Raw genomic sequence first — 21,732 nt, 5'->3', positions numbered from 1 at the left:
CGTATGGAGCATAGACTTTGTGCTATGCACCTTGAAGCGACCCGTGAGCAGGCAATGACGTCTCAATGCTGCTGTAATGCTCTTCTACAGCACGAGGCCCTCTTGCTATTGAGTTAAGCAGCTAACTACTGGAGTAGTTGCTACCGAGGAAGGAATAGAAACAATAATGGTCCTATTCTGGTGGTTTAGCAGCCGCTTAGACTCCTGTTGCCATGTTAGACCTTGTTAGAGGCCACCTGTTAGGTATAGAAGTTTGACTCTCAGTCCACTCTCTTTACCCTTACTCAAATCAGAGAGATTTGAGGGCATGTCCTAGAAAAGAGATTGGCCTGCTAGGCAACTGTTGCACAATTCAGAGTTCAAGCTGGGCTGTGATTTTCAATGTCTTTATTAAGAAATAGCAAAAGTTGATTACCATTTCATACACGGTTGTACAGAGCTCAAGTGAAATGGTATGGAGTGTGCCATTTCTGTGTGTGTTTGGTCTGTGGTAGCTTGCCCAAAGGGTGACCCAAACTTCCAATTCCACAATAATGTCTTTTCCTGATTTCAACTAGGCCACAGCATAATGCCTTGCTACTGGAAAGACTACTAATGCATTATAAATGTTTCTTTATAGATTCATCAATTTATTCTGTCATTTTCTGTTTCCGAGGAAGTGGAGGGGTTGACAGGAAGCATGGCATTCCAGTTCCATTTACTGCTGTGTTACATTTTCACAAAGTCTGCTTTGGAGGCTCACAAACACTGCATGCTACATGTTACAATATCACACACATGGGGGACTCGAGCACATTGTTACTTTATTTGACAATGAACACAAAAGGGAGGAATTGGTTGTCTTGGAAACAAAACACCATGGTCCTTTCGTGGAAACTTCATGGATAGGACAAAGCTGCTAGTCCCTCTGAGCTCCAGTCACACCGGCAGGCAGTATGATGGAGCGTGGCTAGATGCAGGAACACCAGCATCAAAGTGTGGAAGAACTTTCAGGGATGTGACATTATCGTTTATGTCACCGCTACTGTATCAGAGAGGAATCACACTTTCAAAGTAACTGGGGTAGGACGTCATTGGGAAACAACCATGGTGTGGTGTGCCTTGGTTAAGGCTTGTGCTGGTTTGTCTAAACGTAGATTTCTGGAGATTGTCTAGCCACATCGGAAGGAGCTGTATTCAGAGGAAGGACTCCTTGTTCACCCACATGAGGCTGCGTGTCTCATTGGGCTTGCATTCATACTCAATGACAGAGAACGGGCTTCCCCACTGGCAGTGGTCTCGCTTGTGGTAATTGTAGAACTTGACTTGCCACACTGTCTCAAAGGTCCCAATGTCTGTGAACTGAAGGGAGAGAGACACCCATCAAAATCCCATCTTGCCACAAGCAATGATACCCGCTACAGTCAACGACACACACAAGCAGTGGATGCTCGCTAAAGTCAGTGACACACACAAGCAGTGGATGCCCACTAAAGTCAGTGACACTCACAAGCAGTGGATACCTGCTAAAGTCAATGACACACACAGCAGTGGATGCCCACTAAAGTCAGTGACACACACAAGCAGTGAATGCCCGGTAAAGTCAACAACGCACACACAGCAGTGGATGGATGCTCACTTAAGTTAGTGACACACACAAGCAGTGGATGCCCACTAAAGTCAGTGACATAGCTCCCAATAATCAGGTCTCAGTAGCCACATCTCTATTAGTCTGCAAAATTCACACATTTTCTTTTAGGAACTACATTCCTAAGATATTGGAGATCTTTTCCCCAAATCTCCTGGGCATTGGACTATTTCATGAATTTATCTTGTTTTCCAAAAAGCCAACCTTAGACTCTCACAATGTCTGTGCTTTTTTAAAAAGTCCCCCTTTTCACAGAAAGGAACTGGAAAGAGAAGAAAGGAAATAGTGTTGACTGGCTATCTTTTGCGTTCTGTTTTGAGACAGTAGTTCAAGAAAATGTCTATATTGTTCATCTAAATGTAAGGTATAAATAATTGTTCTTTTATTATTAGTTTCAATTCAGGGAGGATATTTGACTGAAGGTGACAACCACAAATGCTTTGCGTTGAAGTATTGGTTTCATAAAGATTTACTTTAATTGTCAAATATCGAAGGTGCCCAGCTCTCAAGTTTAGGTACTGTACCGTTCTAACTATGAGTGCCTATTATGTATCATGTACATATGAAAGTTGTGTAAGATGTGATTATTACTCTTATTATGTTTGAATTACATCAAGGTATGTTGGTTTAAACTGAAATGCAAGCATATGGAAGGCTAAGAGAAGACTGCCACGAGTTCAAGGCCAGCTCGAACTACTATGAAAATAAAAGTTGTTCTACTAGAAAGTCGGATGGAAGGCTCAATAAAAAAAAATCACTGCACAGAATTTTGAGTCATTAGAATGAGTGTTTTTGTAGCCACAAAGAGGGCACAGAATGCTCTAGAGGCCACCGGGCAGATGCTCAAGTGGCCCGGGGTTTGCCTGACTACTGCCTTCTGCAGCTATTTAGAGGACCTGGCATTAAACAGCATTATGTCTGTAGTTATTTTCTCCACTGATCCTCTCTTGATGAGAAGGGTCAGGACTGACTTGGCAGGAATCTTAGACTCTCTTGGAGCCAGGAGACATAGAGAGAAGGGCAGTGAGCAAGGCGAGCTTTTACGCTGTGCAGTTGATGATACAAGAGGAGGGTGATCAGATGCTTCCCAAAGAGCTTGCCAAGGTGCTCAGAACTTAGTCTGTGCACCATTGCCTCACCCACTGACTTGGTCCCGCATCAAGATCTGGGCTTTCCTTTGCGAAGTGTGCCTGACGTGAAACCCGGGGACGAAACCATTAGAGTCTACACACTTCCTAGGTATGAAGAGGAAGTATCTCTTTTTGGAGAGTCATGGCTTAAAGATCTATGAGCTTACAGCAGCTTGTTTATAATAACCCCAGGCTGGAATAAATTCAAAACATCTCACTATCACTTGATGGGAGTAAAATTTTGGTATATGTGTAAATGACATGTGACTGTTCTATCAATAGGACATGTAGATTAAGGTAAGAACAGGGATGGATCTTAAGACACTGTAAGCAAAAGAATCTAGATTCCAGAGGATATATACCATATGCTTCCAATTACTTTAAAATTATATGATAAATATAAACCATACTAGCAGAACATGTCTATGGTTATCTAGGGCCTGAGAGGGGGAGATTGCTGAAAATGTATAAGACAGAATTTTTGGAGGACAATGATAAAAGTGTTCTATATCTTGGTTGATGTGGGCCAAACCACACTGAACTATATACTGGGTAATTTATTATTTGAAAATCATGTCACATAGTTGGTTGCTTTTAAAATCAGTATCCATTTTCAGTAAGCTACAGGAAGGTAGGCTACTGAGTCCTTCACGAAGGAGTCCATTGACAGTGAGGTTAAAGGTGTGAATAGATGCGGATCCAGAAATCATACTTCTTATAAGAATATTGTAAATTTCAGAGCAGTGGGGGCTGGAGAGATGGCTCAGAGGTTAAGAGCATTGCCTGCTCTTCCAAAGGTCCTGAGTTCAATTCCCAGCAACCACATGGTGGTTCACAACCATCTGTAATGGGGTCTGGTGCCCTCTTCTGGCCTGCAGGCATACACGCAGACAGAATATTGTATACATAATAAATAAATATAAAAAAGAAAGAGCTGGATACAAAATAAAAACATTAAAAATAAATACTATAACCACCCATAAGAGGAAACTTCAGTATTATTAACTTACCTGAAAAAACTAAATTAGAAAAGTTATTTTTAAAAGTTTTTCTTTAGTTTATGTGTCAGGGTGTTTTGCCTGCATGTATGTTTGTATAGCACGTGTGGTCAGTGCCCACAGTGGCCACAAGGCTGCTTTGAATCCCCTGGAACTGGAGTCAGAGGTGGTTGTGAACTTCCACGTAGGTGTTCGGGCTAGAACCTGGGGTCCTCTGGAGGAGCAGCAAGTGTTCTTAACCACTGAGACATCTTTCTGGCCCCTGGAAGTCTTAATCTAATATTTAGTAGTGTTCACAAACACAAGAGACCCTAACAGAAATATGCTGACAGCAATGGTCACAGCAAATATGTTAGATGTCAGTTTCCAGTCCTCATTTGGTTTGGCTTCTCCTGACTCCAGAGTCATGCTGAAGCACACCGCTGTTAAGTCTGCACATCTTCCTCTCGTCCAGGCCTTAGATTTTTATACTTCCCATCAGTTTTCTGGAGTTCCATATCCTGATCCTTTTACTATCTAGTTCAGACTTTTTTTTCCTCATCTATACAGAAGCAACCATACAGGCTTGCTCCTCCCTCCTGGCCCATCCCAGCAACCCACCATGGGCTGGGCTCTCCCCCACTGATCACTAAATGAGAAAATGCCTTCCATCTGGATCTTATTGAGGCGTTTGCTCAACTATGGCTCTTTCCTCCGATGACTCTAGCTTAGGTCAAGTTGTCACACAAAACCATCTAGTGCATTACTCTAACAACCTAAACTGATAAATAAATTTAAAGAAAGGATATTTATACAGAAAATCTCATGGCCTTAATAAGCAAATTTGTGTATTGTTTCTATTTTTTAAAATATTAAAGTCAGAAATATATGAGAAGGATGTTAAGACCAAGAAAGTTTTTTTTAATAAAATTGAATAAAGAGTGAAAAGTTTACATAGATGTTTGTTAGATAATCATTTTAGGCCATAATGGACCTAATATATATTGCATTGTGATATCACAGTCTTCTCAACAAGTGTGAGCACATACTGTCTTGGTTACTTTTCTATGACATACTTCCTTCAACAAGGCCACACCTCCTAATTCTTCCCAAAAATGTTCTATCAACTGGGGACAGATGTTTTTTGACATAGGCATTTAGTACTATAATGTTTATTTTAGGATTGCCTTCCTTGTATCCCATAGATTTTGGCTTCCTGTGTTTTCATTTTTGTTTATTCCTAGGGATTTTATATGCTCTTCCTTGTCTCAATTATCATCAAATAGTGTGTAGTTGCATTTCTATGAGTTTATGCACTTTCTGTAATTTTTTACTACTTTTGATATATAGCTTTATTCCGTTGTGGTCAAATAGGACAGAGAATGTCATTTCAATTCTCCTAACTTGTGGACAGTCAACTTAGAAGAAAACTCCATAGGAGGCTTTTGAAAAGTATGTGCATTCTTTTTTGTTTAGGTGGAATGTTCTGTAAATGTCTGCTAGGCACATTTGATTTATGATGTCATTTAACTCCAACGTAACCCCCACCCCCACATCCAGATGATATGTTTACTGGTGAGAGTGACGTATTGAAGTCACTCACTGTCACTGTGTTGAGGTCAGTCTGTGATTTTACATCCAGTTGTATTTATTAAATTGGGTGCACCTGTGTTTAGCATGTATATGTTCAGAACTGTAATACTTTTTTTAGCATATTGTTCTTTTAATGAGCATAAAGTGCGCTTTGTTATCTTTTTTGACTTGCTGTGGTGTGCAGTCTATTTTGACAGATATTAAAATAGGTATGACTATTCGTGTCTCTGGTTCTATTTGTCTGGAATACCTTCTGTATTTTACCTTAAGGTGCTATTTATCGTTGTCAGTGAGGTGTATTGTTTTTGGAGGCAGCAAAATGATGACTCATGTTCTCTGATTCAATTTGCTGATGTGCATCTTTTTATTGGGAAGTTGAAACTGATAATATTTAGTCATTGCTAAAAGATATGTAGTAATTCCTGTCCTTGTATTGTAGTGTTTTTCCAAGATTTCTTTAGTTAACTGTCCTGGTATTGTTTATTTATTCTCTGTGTCCTCTTTAGTGTGTTTTCCCTTCTTCTCAGTGTTTCTCTCAGCGTCCTTTGTAGAGCTATTTTAGCGATCACAAATTCCTCTAATCAGTTTTTATTATAAAATGTATTTTTGAGGTAATTTTCCATTGTGCGGCTGGTACTGAGAGCTGTAGGCTCTATCTCTCTTTTTCTTTCTAGCGCCGTGGTTCTCAACCTGTGGGTTGTAGCCCTGCTGTTGGTCTAATGACCCTTTCACAGGGATTACCTAAGACCATTGGAAAACACAGATTTTACATTACGGTTCATAATAGTGGTAAAATTATCGTTATGAAGTGGCAACCAAAATACTTTTACAGTCAGGGTGGTCATCACAACATGAGGAAGGCTGAGAACCATTGCTTAAAGACTTGGCGAGTAGGTGGTCCTAAGGATGGAAGGCTGTGGTCCCTCGATCGGCACAGGAAGCTGTGTGGGTTGGGCTCCTGGAGAAAATTCCTGGGTAGTATAGATGGGGCTGGTGCGGGAGTCTCAGCACATAGAGTGAGGTTTCCATTTGGCTTAGGAAGACCTAAACAGGAGAAGCTGGAGGTCTCTCATTTGGTGTAGGAGGATTTCAGGTATTGTAGCTGGACATACGCAGGGGATTGTGGGCTCCTTTACTTAAAGCAGGAGATTATTTCACAAAATAAATATCAATGGACTTAAAAGATCTGCTTGGCCCTTGTACAATGGTGGATGACTTTAATATACCAGCCTCATCTCTAGATGGGTCCTCTAAACTAGAAATCAACAAAGAAACTTCAGAGTTAAAGTATACTACTGAGCAAAGTGACTTAGCATTTATAGTCCATTTATCAGAAACATAGTTTTCTCACAGCCCATGAAACCTTCCTTAGAACAGATAACATTCTAAGTCAGAAATCAAGATTTACCAAACAAAAAAGAATCAAATAATCCCTTGCATCTTACTAGGTTGTAGTACAATTTATGTACTTACTAGAAAGTACATAAATTAATTGAGATTGAGCAATACTTGAAGTACTAGTGAGTTGTTGAATAAATCAGGGATGAAATTTAAAAATTCCTTAAATCAGGTGACTGTAAATGCTCAGGGGCTAAAGGCGCTTGACCTCAACCTTGACACCCTGAGTTCAGTTCATGGGACTCACATGGTGGAATGAGAGAAGCAACTCCCACAGATCTGTCCTCTGATCTCCACATGTATGCTATGGCATGCTCCGGCATACAAATACATGAATAAATAAAATTTCAGAAACATTACTTATGGGTGGAGAGATGGCCCCATGAGGGAAATGCCCACTGAACAAACACGAGGGCATGAGCTTGCAAGCACTCTCTGCAAAAGCTAGACATGATCACAGACATCTGGAACCCCAGTGCTTGGGGGTTGGGGTAGAGAGGCAGGTAGATCCTTGGAGCTTGCAGGCCAGCCAGCCCAGTCAGGAAAATTGTACTGAATTCAGTGGGAGACTCTGCTTAAAATTAAGATGGAGAATGATAGCAGAAGACATTTGACCTTAACTTCTGACCTCCACACGCATACACATAGGTGCCTTCACACACATACGCAAACATGTGTGCACATACATTACACGTACATACAGATAGGCAGACAGACAGACAGACAGACAGACAGACACATCTAGAAATAAACCTAACCAAGGATATTAAAGACTTCTAAAATAAAAACTTTAAGACACTAAAATAAGAACTTGTAGATACTAGAAGATAGAAAATCCTTTTATACCAATGGATAGGTTGAATTCGTATTATGAAAATGGCAACATTGCCAAAAGTAATGTACAGATGTAACATAACCCCTATAAAAATTCTCATGACATTCTTTCTGCTGAAGAAAACAAATCCAAAATCCACAAGGAAAGTCATAAGCTCAGGAATAGCCAAAGCAATCCTGAGCAGAAAGAACAATGTTGGATACATAACACTACCTGACCATGTATAACACTATAGAGCAGTGTTTTTCAACCTCTGTGTTGTGACCCTTTTGGGGTTGCATATCAAATATCTTATATATAGGATATGTACATCACAATTCATAACAGTAGCAAAATTACAGTTATAAAGTAGCAATGAAATGATTTTATGGTTGGGGGTCACTACAACATGAGGAACTGTACTAAAGGACCGTAGCATTAGGAAGGCTGAGAATCACTGCCATAGAGTCATGTAGATAGTGTATGGTACTGGCAGAAACATAGACACACAGAAGAATGGAACAAATTAGAAGATCCAAAAATATACCCTCATGTTACAGTCTCCTAAATTGTGATAAAGGTGCTTGGGATGATTAACTTTTTTAACTTAAGGGATTAAAATAACCATGGAAACAAATGTCTGGGCTGTGAGATTGGAAGTCTCACCCTAAATGTGGGTGGCACCATTACATGAACTGAATTGGGGGGGGCGGGGTCCTAGACCAAGTAGAAATGAGAAAACTAGCTGAGCACCAGCGTTTATCTTTTTCTGTTTCTTAACTTGGATGCTTTACGACCAGCTGGTTCATGCTCCTGTCGTGCCTTCCCTGCCAGGAGGAGCTGTGTCCTCTATCTCTAAGCCAAAACAAACCCTTGCTTCCTTGATTTGCTTTAATCAGGTATTTTGTCATAGTAACAAAAAAAGTTAACTAATCCAGGTCCAAAACCATTCTTTGGGGGAAAGCACAGCCTCTTCAAAATGATGTTGGGAAGACTGAATTTATACAGATAGACAGCCTCTTTAGCAAATTGCGCTGGTTGGTTTTTGTCAACCTGACACAAACTCAGATGTGTATGGGAAGAGAGAACCTGTGGGAGGGTGTCCTTGGGCTTACAGACAAGCACCAGGGGAACCGGGAGTGTTAAACACACGGGGTTGTCTCTTCAAAGGGAGCGATGTCTAACCTGCTTCCTGCCCACAGGCTGGGGATGGATGTGATTCATTGCCTGGTGACCTCTGTGCTATCTGTAGGGCCAGACCACATCTGGCTTCCCCAGACCCTTATCAGGAGCTTATTTACCTTGAGCCTGTTTTCTCAGTTCATCTATAGAACCCATCTTTATGGACGATGTCACTTGTACTTTGTAGGAGTTTTGATGTAGTCATGTCTTAAGATTTGCTGTGCGCACGGGGGTTAGTTATCACCAGGAAGCTTTTTCCCCCCTCAAATTGTGCTGTGCTTAAATATGTGTGAAATAAACTACATGGTGTCAGACTCTTGGTGTTTGAACCAACAGCAGCTACTGAATCATGCTCCGTTCTTGCTTTTCATGGATTAACATTCTGCTGGCTGAGGTTTTTGCAGGTGGTCACCTTACCTCAAGAGGCAGAACAATTATTTCTGGTCTGAAAGCATTTGGATTAAGTTCATCAAGTTAAGTCCATGAACATAACTTTCAATTCTCAAAGCTTACTAAAGTAGGCACTAGGAAAAGTGCCTACTTTTGGATAAGGGACACAATTTATACATAGGAGCATAAAGGAGAAGCCACAGCAGTCAATGTTACCCACAGTGTCTGATTTCTGGCCAAAATTACCAAGCATGTAATGACACAGAGACGCGCACACCTAGGGGAAAAATCAGCCTACAGAAGCTTATAAATGGAGGTGGATGTTGGACTTATAAAAGATTTCAGGCCACTGATTACAGTCAGGTGGTGCTTTGCTGTAAGCCTATCTACTTGGGAAGTTGAGGTAGGAAGATCACAGGTTCAAGGACTCTTTGTGGGTCCAGAGTATGTTTCAGGGCAGTCTAGGCAACTTAATAAGACCCTGTTGCAAAATAAAAATTAGAGGAGGGCTGGGCATACAGTGGTACAGAATTTGTCTAGTATTTGAAGGGCTCCGAGTTTAATCTCCAGTATCACAAAGGACAACAAATCAATAAAACAAGCAAACACTTCCTCAGAAATTATAAATGTTCAAAAATAACAAAAATATAATTTGAGCAAGTAGGCAATTAAAACTCTAGACTTGAAAACATGATAGCAAAGGTTTAGAACAGAATATACATCTGAAAATTTCAGGAAAATCGGTGCACGTAAAGACACTGCATTCAAAATTCTCTGAGAAGCCACAGAAACACAGGAGACTAAGTACATAGAGCTGGGAGAAGGAGAATTGACCTCCTCCAGGGGAGGCTCTACAAACTGGTTGTTTAATGCAGAGTTTTCAGCTCTGATATCATATACACATTACCAGCAAACATAAACTCAAGAAGTTGTATATATATATATATATATATATATATATATTTATATATATATATATATATTTGTAAATATATATACTTACATACACAATACATAAAAAGAATAACAGAAGAAAAGGAGGCTACCAAGTTGAGAGTGGGGGCAAATGAGGAATTTGAGAGAAGGTAATTTGGGGGGACACAGGATGAAAAATAGGGGAGAAAGGGATGCAATTCTATTTCAATTAAAACATTTTTTTAATTAAAGGAAGTTAAAGTCTCAAAGACTTAGGAGATGACACCAAGCGTCCTTACATATGTGTATTTGGAATCCTATAAGAAAAGGAAGAACAAAGGATTGCTATGAAAAATTTTTGCCAATAAAGTTGTCAGTGAAGCTGACAGCTTATTTGAAATGAATTACCTCAAATGCAAAGTACAAAAGGCAAAGTAGCCCGAAGAAGTAAAAGTAGATAGCCCAACACCAAGGAATTTTAATTTGTAATTAAAAGCCTTCAATAAAAATAAAATATATGGCTGTAGGAGAAAGAGTATTTAGCAAAATAAAGGTTCATAATACTCCTAATTTTGCTAGAAAGCTTATAGATTCAATAAATTCAATGATTCACAATAAAAACCAATACAAAGAAAAATACACTTAGGTGTACTACAGCCAAACTACCTAAAACCATACGTACAATACATACCTTAGCTAATATTTCAAAGCAAACAGAGGAATAAAATCCAGGTCTAGAATTACATAAAAGCAAACGTGGGATTGTGGAAAGGCTGTTAAAGGCAATAAATGCCTAGCTACACTGACCAGAAAAAAAAAACCAGACATTTTGAATATCAAGAATGAAAGAGTGGATCTTGTTGGAAATTCTGTGGATGATTAAGAATTAGCATGAGGGGCTGGGAAGATGGCTGAGCAGTTATGAGAAATACTGCTTTCCCAGAGGACCTGAGGTTGGTTCTCAGCACCCACGTCAGCTAGCGTCCTTTGGCTCCCTCAGGCACATGAGCACATACACACATAAAGATGCACACAGACATGCACGCGTGTGCGCACACACACATACACAGACACACAGACACACATACACACAAATACAGACACACACAGTTAAATTGAAATAAAATATTAAAAGAAGAATTACCATGAACAGTTTTACTGAAGCAAATAAAACAACAATAAAATTAATTACTTTAAAGGCAAAGTCTGTAAATGTGACTAGCCTGATAAAAGTGAATTTTAATGGAAGGCTTTTGGTGAATTCTATTCAATATATTAGGAGATCTCTAAGGTGTGAACACCCTCCAAGCCATGTCATGCAGCTAGTTCTAGCCTGACAGTGAGATCAGACAAATACATAACAAGAGAAGTCCAGACCAATCACTTGCAGAAGCATAGATAGAAAAATCATCAATACAGCCGGGCGGTGGTGGCGCACACCTTTAATCCCAGCACTCGGGAGGCAGAGGCAGGCGGATCTCTGAGTTCGAGGCCAGCCTGGTCTACAAGAGCTAGTTCCAGGACAGGCTCTAGAAACTACAGGGAAACCCTGTCTCGAAAAACCAAAAAAAAAAAAAAAAAAAAAGAAAAGAAAAATCATCAATACAGTATTAATAAGAAAAGTCCAGCTACTCCAGAAAACATACCATAATTACGATTTGTCTTGGAATTCAGGATTACTTCTGCATTAAAAAAACTTAATATATTATAAACAAATCAAAGAAGAAGATACCTAATTATAAACTCTGGAAATACATAAAAATCTTGAAAACATTTTTAGCATCAGAATGAAAATGCTCAGGAAAGCAGAAGGAACCTCTTTAATACCAAGGTTTATATTAAAAACTACATATCTGGGCTGGAGAGATGGCTCAGCGGTTAAGAGCATTGCCTGCTCTTCCAGAGGTCCTGAGTTCAATTCCCAGCAACCACATGGTGGCTCACAACCATCTGTAATGAGATCTGATGCCCTCTTCTGGCCCGCAAGCAGACACACAGACAGAATATTGTATACATAATAAATAAATAAATATAAAGAACTATATAGCTAAAATCATACTGTTAAAAACTGAACTCTTCTGAAGATGGAGAGAAAAGGATAACTCTTACCATTTCCATTTAGCATCAAAGGAAGTTCCTAGCTATTATAACCAAGCCATAAATAAAAGGACTAGAGATGGGAAGGAAAGAAGAAAAATATTTTTTAATGAAAGCATATGTAGAAATTAATACGGATTCTACAAGAAAAGCTACAGGACAAATCAACAAAATTTTCCAGACTTTAGGACTGAAGATTAATGTAGAAACTAAGTTTACATCCATACCAGCAATGAAAAGAATTCCATTATGGTAGCATAGAAAATTTGAAACAATAGTAAATTTTTAAAAAATTCATGAAACCGCACAGGGAATATTGTAACCTATTATATAGAAGATGAGAGAAAATTGAGAATTTTAAATAGACATATTAATGGATTAAAAGACTCAATACAAAGATATTAAATTTTTTAAAATTGATTTGTAAATCTTCATTGCTTTTTCCTCCTCACACAGCCTTTGAATGTTGTCTAGTAGTGTTCCTTCTCCTTGGGCTTTTCAATTGCTGCGATTATATGTATAGACTACCGTTTTCTTCCTCTTCTCCTCCTCCTCCCCCTCCACATGATGTCTCATGTCTCACAGCCCCACTATGAACTCTTGGGCACAAGCCATCCTCTTGCCCAGTCTCCTGAGTGAGTAGCTGTGACTAGCAGGAGTATGCTATCACACTTGGCTGCGCTGTAGATTGGATGCAAATGCAACAGCCCAATTATTGAATAAATATACAAGCTAAATTTAAAATCTCTATAAAAACATAATGGCCTGAAAGGAAAACCCAAAGTTTTAAATATAAACTTGTAGTCCTAAAGTAAGAAATCAATATAGATTGCAAATCAAAATTTTGTTGGATATTCTACATCTCGTTCATTTCTAAATTTAAAGATGGGCATCCATTAAGGATTTAAAGCAACTAGGATTCATACAACATTTCTGGTAGAAAGAAAAAGTTGCAACAGTCTGGATATTTAAAATAAGAATTATTTTATTTTTAGATGTGTGTGTGTGTGGTTGTGATATGAGTGTTGGTACCTTCAGGGGCACGGAAACATCAGACCTAGAGCTGGAGTTACAGGCAGGTGTGTGTCGCCTGATATTGCTGTTGGGAACTGAACTCAGGTCCTCTGGAAGAGCAGCAGGTGCCAGGCCATCTCTCCAACATGGACATCTCTTATATAGTTAAATGTACACTGATCCTGGGACTTAGAAATTCTCTTCTTGGTTATCAATTCAAAGGAAATGAAAATGTTTTCTAGTTGAGAACTATACTTTTATGCTCATTGTAGACTTATATATAATGCCAAAAGCTGAAAATAATCAAGCTATGCTGGTGTGGGACAATGGTCTGTATTCTGTCAATTATATTTTAAATAAACACTGATTGGTCAGTAGCCAGGCAGGAAGTATAGGTGGGACAACCAGACAGGAAGTAGAGGAGGGTCAGTGAGAACAGGAGAATTCTGGGAAGAAGGAAGTCTTAGTTTGCAGTCTGATCCAGACCAGAGCAAGCATGATGTGACTGCCTCTCTGAGCCAAGCCACGTGGCTAACATAGACAAGAATAATAGGCTAATATAAGTTATAATAGTTAATAAGAAGCCTGAGCTAATGGGTCAATCAGTTTATAACTAATATAGAACTCTGTGTGATTTCTTTGGGACTTAAGGATTGTGGGAACCGGGCAGGAGAGAAACCTCGACAACACTATGCACCTGCATATAAGGAGAAAAAGGAAGTTTTAAATAAAGTGTACTATCCACTGATAACATGAGCCAGCACACAACAGCAGAGCTGACACATGTAGCATGACTGAGTTTCAAGAATATTGTACTCAATGGAGGACTCCTTCCTTCCTCTCAGGACTTATTGATTTTTATTTATGTGTATGTCTATATGCCTGCCTGAGTTTATGTGCAGGTGCCTCTAGAGGCTGTCAGAGGGCATCAGATCCCTGGAATTTGAGCTACAAGTGGTTGAGCTAGTTGAAGTGGGTGCTAGGAACCAAACCTCTTCAGGAGTAGCAATTGCCTTTGCTGTCAATCTACCCCTTCAGCCTCTCGTCCTTTATTTCTTTCCTAATCTTGAACTAACATAACACTCCTGGCATAGCCTCTCATGGTCCTATGCGGAGTCATTTTCGCTTTATAATAGCAGCTATTTTTGCCTTTGAGCTAGGGTTTGACTATGTAGCACAGGTTGGCTTTGAACTCACAATGCTGCCTTGACTTTATCAGTGTATGTAGGCATGCACCATGATGCTTGGCTTATACTAGCTACTGTTTACATCATTATTGACAATCATATATAAAGTACGTTCCTGCCTCTTAAGGTTAGAAGCTCAGCGAAGTCAGGATTATTTATTTATTTTTCTCAGGGTTCTGTCCGTAGGGCCCCCAATATAGGAAATTCTCAGGTACATGCTGATAAACAAAATTAATAAAAATTAATGATATGAAAATTCTAAATGTAGTCTTATCCCACTGAATCTATCAATATGTTAAATAAAATATTTACATTCATCTTATTTTAGGAATTAATTTCTACCTTATCTTCCAAAAGAATGATATGAACTGAAATAATATTTAAGTCCAGCTTATCCAAAATTTAACAAATGAAACCATGAGGATTTAAATAAAAATATACAAATGTAGTTGTGTTTATATGTATGCATAATCAATCTCAGAATTAGAAAAGATTTTCTATTCTGGGTTGGTGCTAACTGCAAAAGTCATAAAAGAAAATACTAATATTTTAGGCTACATTAAAAAATTAAATTTACATTATGACTAAAGTTAACAGATGAAAAGTGATAAGCACATTTAAAATACACTAAGATATCATTTTAAGATTTTTTGAAGTCAGTAATATGCACAGGTTGAGATAGGAATAAAAGTTATGAAATATAATTTATGCAGAGAGTACAAATGGCAAGAATCTCAAGCCAACAGTAATTAGAAACAAAAGCGTTAAAATATTCTATCAGGGTTAAAACATTTAAAAGTGTTTGTTAATCACATTTATTTATTATTATTAACTATTCTGTCATTTCTTGTGTGGGTGTATGTGCCAAGTGCAGCTTAAATTGAAGTTCTTTCTTTCCACCAGGAGGACTCGGGATTGAACTTGGTCTGTGAGGCTAGTGGCAGGCTACTCAGCCATCGATCCAGACTCTGCTTGCATTCCTAGAGGTCAATGTTTATAAAAACCCCCTAGCATGCACATTTCTTCTGCAAATCTACCCCAAGCAAACAATAACGTTGGAGAAGTGAGTAAAACTTAAAGGGGTTTTCGTTATAGTAGAGAGAAACGGAAACCACCGGCAGGTATTGAAGATTTTGACACACTCACACGACGGACTTCAAATTCATGCTTCATACGTACATCTTCTGATGCGTATGTACTTAAGAAAAAACCCTATGCATGTAGGTAAAGACATAGCAGAAGCAGCTTTCTAAGAACAGGGACTAAAATATTGCCTCTAAGAGAAATGAGTATTTTCCACAGTTTTATATTTTCCTCTGTTGAATCTCTGGTGGAAAATAGAATTCCTTACAAGAGGGGTTCAAATACAACTCTCAAAAGAATGGGCTCCTAGATTCTTTCCTTAGGCAAGCATTGCAGTTGTTTTAAGGATATTGGACACTGTGAGACCTTGAGGTTTTATCAGATGGGGTGGATAAGATCTTAGATCAATGTCTCTTGACGGGGATTCCACAGACCATCCTCATCAGGGTTGGTTCTCTGTAGGTGTGTCCGTTTGTTTGATCCTAACTTACCCACCGTTAAATTAAAAACAAAAACAGAAACACTGGTTCTGGAACTAGGACTGAAGTTTTGAGTAAACTTCAGAGGAAGCCTTTTCTCGTATGGGTATTTGAGAAATGCCGTAATCTGCTCTATAGGAGCGGAGGGCACACAATTTGCAAAGCTGCTCTTTCCGAGGGAAAAGAGTGACCGGTTTTTACAGTAGTCTGCTACTGTGTTTTGGCAAGCTCACTGCGTCATCTACTGTGTGTGCACACACAATTAACTAGCTTTACTTGTCAACTCTATCCTTTCATCTATTTGATGTCAATATTCCTTGGTGATAAATATTTTCTTGTAATATACATATGCTTTTTATGTTAATAGACTCCATGTCCATGGATTAATCAACCTGGACCAGAAAGCACTCAGAAGAAAACTGTTTGTGTATTGAACATGCATCATCATTCCCTAAAGAATGTCACACAAGAAATATTTACATAACAGTCACACTCTAAAGATGATTTAGAGCGTATGCAATGGCATGTATAGGTTATTTGCAAATACTGAGCCACTCTGTGTAAGGGATGATCATCTGTGGATCTGGCATCTTCGAATGGTCTTGGAATGAATCTCCCATGGGTACAGAGGGATGACATAAAAGAACTAGGATCTTATTGGTTAGGATAGCAGTCACTTTTTTAGGATTCTTCAGCTAGAGTGGTTTTAAGGAGAAATGTGTCATTTATTTAGAGATTTCTTTTTTTCCACACCCAAGGGACTGTGAGGTATGTAGAACCACAATCTTTCCAGAGTGAATTATTTAAACAAATCCTTGTGTAGAGCACAACACAGAAAACGGCAACATAGTCATTATCCCTCCCAGAACCAATTACCTGGCATCTTTAATGTCTGAAACTTCAGTCTGTCATGCAAAACAGCATCGGTTACATTACTCTCTCATAGATCCATGAGGGAAACTGAAGCCAATTTCCATAGTAACTGGCTCCAAAGCATCTTTTCTTATTCTTAAAGAGGTAGTGTTTTTTCCCCCTGCAGTTTCTATTTGTTCTGAAACTACACCCCCATACCACCACCTTGGACTTACCGGCATGGTGATCTGGATCGGTTGCCGCTCTCCACTTTTGGTAGGAGCTACGCCTTCTGTATCGTATATGCCCGTGTAGACAACTCTGTCGCCCTCAGGTTCTTTACACTTCAGCTCCAGTGGGACAAGTACGCCACCAATGGAAATGTTCCTGCAACGGACTTGAGTTGAGCATAGACGGTGGGAATTAGCTCAGGTATCCTGTTCTAGTCTGAACCAAAATCGTAGAGAGGAAACCTGTAGAGTTTGGCTAAGGAAGACATGGTAGCAACCTCTATGGTAGCAGGAGGTTAGAGCTGCCCAATTAAGCATTATTATGATTCGGGATCAACCTACCCCAGGACCCAGCAATTCCACTATTGGGAATCTACCCAAGAGATGCCCAATCATACAACAAAAGCATATGCTCATCTATGTTCATAGCAGCATTATTTGTAATAGCCAGATCCTGGAAACAACCTAGATGCCCTTCAGTGGAAGAATGGATGAAGAAACTGTGGAATATATACATGCTAGAATACTACTCAGTGGTAAAAAACAATGACATCTTGAATTTTGCAGGCAAATGGATGGAAATAGAAAACACTATTCTGAGTGAGGTAACCCAGACCCAAAAAGATGAACATGGGATGTACTCACTCATAATCGGTTTCTAGCCATAATTAAAGGACATCGAGCCTATAAATTTGGGATCCTTGAGAAGATAATAAGAAGGTGAACTCCCCCCCAAAAAAAGATATAGTAATCCTCCTGGATATTGGAAGTAGACACGATCGCCAGGCAAAATTGGGAACTTGAGGGTTGGGCGAGACTGGGCCAAGGGAAGATGGGGAGAGAAAAATGTGAAGGGGAGAACGGGGGGAGCTCGGAGGAATGGGGTGCTTGGGATATAGGAAGGGTGGATATGGGAGCAGGGAAGCATATATCTTAATTTAAGGAGCTACCTGAGGGTTGTCAAGAGACTTGACCCTAGAGGGGTTCCCAGGTTTCCAGGGAGATGCCCCCAGTTAGTTCCTTGGGCAGCTGAGGAGAGGGAGCCTGAAAAGGCCAGTTCCTATAGCCATACTGATGAATTTCTTGCATATCACCATAGAACCTCCACCTGACGATAGATGAAGAAAATGACAGAGCCCCACATTGGAGCACCGGACTGAGCTCCCAAGGTCCTGATGAGGAGCAGAAGGAGGGAGAACATGAGAAAGAAAGTCAGGACCGTGAGGGAACCTCCAGCTGGCGACAGATGGGGAAGGTGACTGAGCTCCACATTGGAGCACTGGACTGAGCTACCAAGGTCCTGATGAGGAGCAGAAGGAGCGAGAACATGAGGGAGAAAGTCAGGAACGTGAGGGGTGCGTTCACTCATGGAGACGGTGGGACAGAACTAAAGGGAGATCACCAACTCCAGTTGGAATGGGACTGATGGATCATGCGACCAAACCCGTCTCTCTGAATGTGGCCAACAGCGGGGGCTGACTGAGAAGCAAAGGACATTGGCGCTGGGCTCTGATTCTTCTGCATGGACAGGCTCTGTGGGAGCCTTCTCAGCTTGGTCGATCACCTTCCTGGACCTGGGGGGAGTTGGGAGGACCTTGGACTTAGCATAGAGTGGGGAACCCTGATGGCTCCTTGGCCTTGAGAGGGAGGAAGGGGAGGTATGGGTGGAGGGAAGGGGAGGGAAGGGGGAGAAGGAGGGGAGGGAAGGGGGAGGAGGAGCGGAGGGAGGGGGGAGGAGGAGGGAAGGAGATGGAAATTTTTAAATATAAAAAAAAATAAACCATGAGAAAAAAAAGAAAAAAAAAGCATTATTATGATCACAGATCAACTACTTCCACTCTCTGGACTGATGTAAGGGAAAATAACACTTATACATGAGGGCAAATGTCAGGGCACGTGAGAAAGGAGAAGCCTGGCTACAAGTGCAGAGACAACCGGGCAATGTGGGGACAACGGGTGTGGGTACCTGTGAGGTGAAGATTTGGGGGATGCTGATGGACTAAATGCATCAGGAATACCAGAAACCATCCAAGTGTGGCTACAGATCTTCGAGTCATGAAGCCTAAATAAAATAAGTTTATTGAGTTCAAACTAACTAAAAGTATGTGATAGATTCACTGGTCCCTCCTCTCTCAGCATATGTGAGTTTTGTTTCGTTCTTGCTCACAAACTAGACCTCACGCAGTATTTAGGTGAAAGGTACAGGACCCTGTGATGGCTAGGCTCAGCTGTCGCCGTGACAACACAATCTAGAACCACCTGGGAAGAGTCTCAATGAGGGAGTGTCTTGATGGCTTGGCCTCGGGTTATGTCTGTGCGGGTAATTTTCTTAGTTTAATCCTGGTAGGAAGCGCCACCCTAAAAGTGGAGGGGACCATCTCATGGGCTGGGCTCTGGACTAAGGAAAAAGAGGAAGCCGCTGGGCACGGGCATGCATGCGTCAGTTCACAGCTCCCTGTTCTTGACTCTGGATGTCATTATGACTAGCTTCTTCAAGTTCCAGCTGCCTCACTTTGCCACATGATGGACTGCAACCTCGAATGTTTAGCCACACAAAACCTTTCTTCCTGAAGTTCATTTTGCCAGGGAATTTTAGCCCAGCAACAGGGAAGGAATATAAGACCCACGTGTGAATTATTCCCCATACGTCACTCCCCTGTTTTACACCCCTCTTGTGAAGGCGTTTTTAGCGACCACAGGTAACATCACTGGGCTGACCCCAAAATTCAGCCAGGAAGCAAAGAAAAGGTAGAGCGCGTGGAAAACCACAAAGGTAGGCCCCAGCATAGGCGATGCGCTCGAATTTGTGCCACTAACTCTAGAGGCGAGTAATGGGGAGCGTCCCTCAGGGAACCCAATGACCATCTGTCCACTGTCGTTTTCATTCCTCAGCCCTCCCCCACCGCTTCAGCCTCCTCAGCAAAAGCAGAGGAAGAGCCTAGGATCCAGGAGAGGAAGGATGGGACTGCAGTTGCTGAACCCCTCCATATCTACCATCTGCCCCACCCTGTCTACCTGTGGTTCCCCGTTGTAGCTGGACGGAAGAGAAATTTACAAGAAAACGAAACAAAGCAAACCCCCAAACATAACAAAAGCCCCAAATCCTGGCTTCTTGTCTCAGATTTAAAGGCACTCGCAGAGAAGGGTGGAAGGAAGCTGGGGTGCAGGACTACAAGCTAAGGGCGGGAGAGTAGCTTGGGGATAGGGCGTTCACTCTTGCCTTCACCCCAGATCCCGCTGAGCAAGGAAGACACTAAGGGGGACCAAGGGGAGGCTAGGGATGTTCTGGGGCCTCTGTGCTCCTCCCATACCCGGGGTATTAACGCCCTGTCGCCCGGCGCGCCCCACACTCACTCGACCTGCAGTGTTGTGGGCTTAATCTTCACCTCCACCTTGTAGGAGGAGCCGGTGAGCAGCTTGATTGTGCGGTTCTGGCCGAAGCGCTGGCCGTCTACCTTGAAGAAAACAGGGCCGTCATTGGGCTGGATGCGCAGCGCGATGGAAAGGCGCACGAGCCCGGGTAGGTCCCCCATAGCTGGCAGAGGGGCTAGCAGTCGTGGCCGTGGTGATGGATAGTGCGGGCTGGAGGGAGCTGTTGCCCTGCGATGGGCGGAGGGGACACGCAGGGAGGAAGAAGGAGCTGAAGGATGCAGGCCACAACTAGGAGCGGTCGCCTCCGTCCACCCCAAATTTTGAGCAGCTGTTGGTGAGGCTGTGGCCCTCCACCGCACTCAGCCCCAGAGCCAGCCCCAGAGACAGCAGGGAGGCAGCTGGCTGCCCCATCCCCCGCTCCACGCGCTGGGCCCTGCACGCACGCGAGGGCTCGCGGGGACTGGACTGGCAGGCTGCCCCGCAAATCAGCACAGCTGGGGGCTAGAGAGTTAATCCTGTTTACGCACCACAATCCCCTTCAGCAGGGCGGACGTTTAGGCTCCTCCTAGAACAGCACCGGATGCTAGGAGGATGGGGCGGGCAGGCACTGGGAGAAGATTAACTGTTACACCAAGGAGTGGAGACCCCAGAGTCTAGGCACCAAGGGGGTGGATTCCCTTTCTAGAGAGTCTGAGCTGCGGTTTGGTGAGAAGACGCTGAGAGGGGAAATGGAGGCAAGTGTCGGGAAACGGAGTCGAAAACTGCTAGCTAGTGATTTAAATTTCAGGAAATGAGTGTATCCTGTCGAGAGCTTAGGGCAAATGACCCGGGAAGGCAGAGTTCCTTAGCATGTGGCATGGAAGCTACACTAGATTCGGTGCGGGCCGAAAGACAGATGCGGGTTAAGGAGAAAAGGGTGGGGGAGAGGCTGAACGAGTCCTATATGTTTATTTTCATTATACGTATCATGTCTCAAAAAAGACACCGTAATCAGTTAACATATAATATTTATATCTGTAGGGGCGAGCTACTCAGTTCTATAAAAGGTAAGCTAGTAGGGCATTTAAGGTATAGGTCGTGACCCTGTCCAAGAGGAAGGACGAGCCACAAGACTACCGCAGAGCACTCCATACAACACTGAAGAGTTTGCACTTGCAAGTTAGATGTTATTCTGAACTGCTTTCTCATAGACGTTGGTTGGACCGCTGAAGATTCCGAGCAGCCAAAGGAGACCAGGTGTATGGAATCTGAAAAGGAGTTCCTTCTTCAGCACCACACAGGTGGATAGTACCATAGCCGCCTACCTGGGAAATGCAGGATCCAATCAGTGCATCCAATTGGGAAAGATGGGCATGTTTGTAACTTTGTACTCACCTAGGTTTGACTTTTTAC

At 41.6% G+C, this 21,732-nt stretch overlaps 1 protein-coding gene across 1 annotated transcript; it reads right to left on the bottom strand.

Moving 5' to 3' along the window:
- Positions 1-372: 372 nt before the first annotated feature.
- Positions 373-20,949, bottom strand: Cnrip1 (cannabinoid receptor interacting protein 1). Its single transcript, XM_038345246.2, has 3 exons — positions 20,323-20,949; positions 16,975-17,125; positions 373-1,341 (listed from the first exon to the last, which is right to left on the bottom strand). Exons 1-3 carry the CDS (start codon positions 20,499-20,501, stop codon positions 1,177-1,179), a joined length of 495 nt encoding a protein of 164 aa, XP_038201174.1. The 5' UTR covers positions 20,502-20,949; the 3' UTR covers positions 373-1,176.
- Positions 20,950-21,732: the final 783 nt, after the last annotated feature.

This window comes from Arvicola amphibius, chromosome 1 (genome assembly GCF_903992535.2).
Source record: "Arvicola amphibius chromosome 1, mArvAmp1.2, whole genome shotgun sequence".
NCBI lineage: Eukaryota > Metazoa > Chordata > Mammalia > Rodentia > Cricetidae > Arvicola > Arvicola amphibius.
The sequence above is the reverse complement of the archived record's forward strand: the minus strand, read 5'-3'. Positions and strand labels throughout refer to the sequence as shown.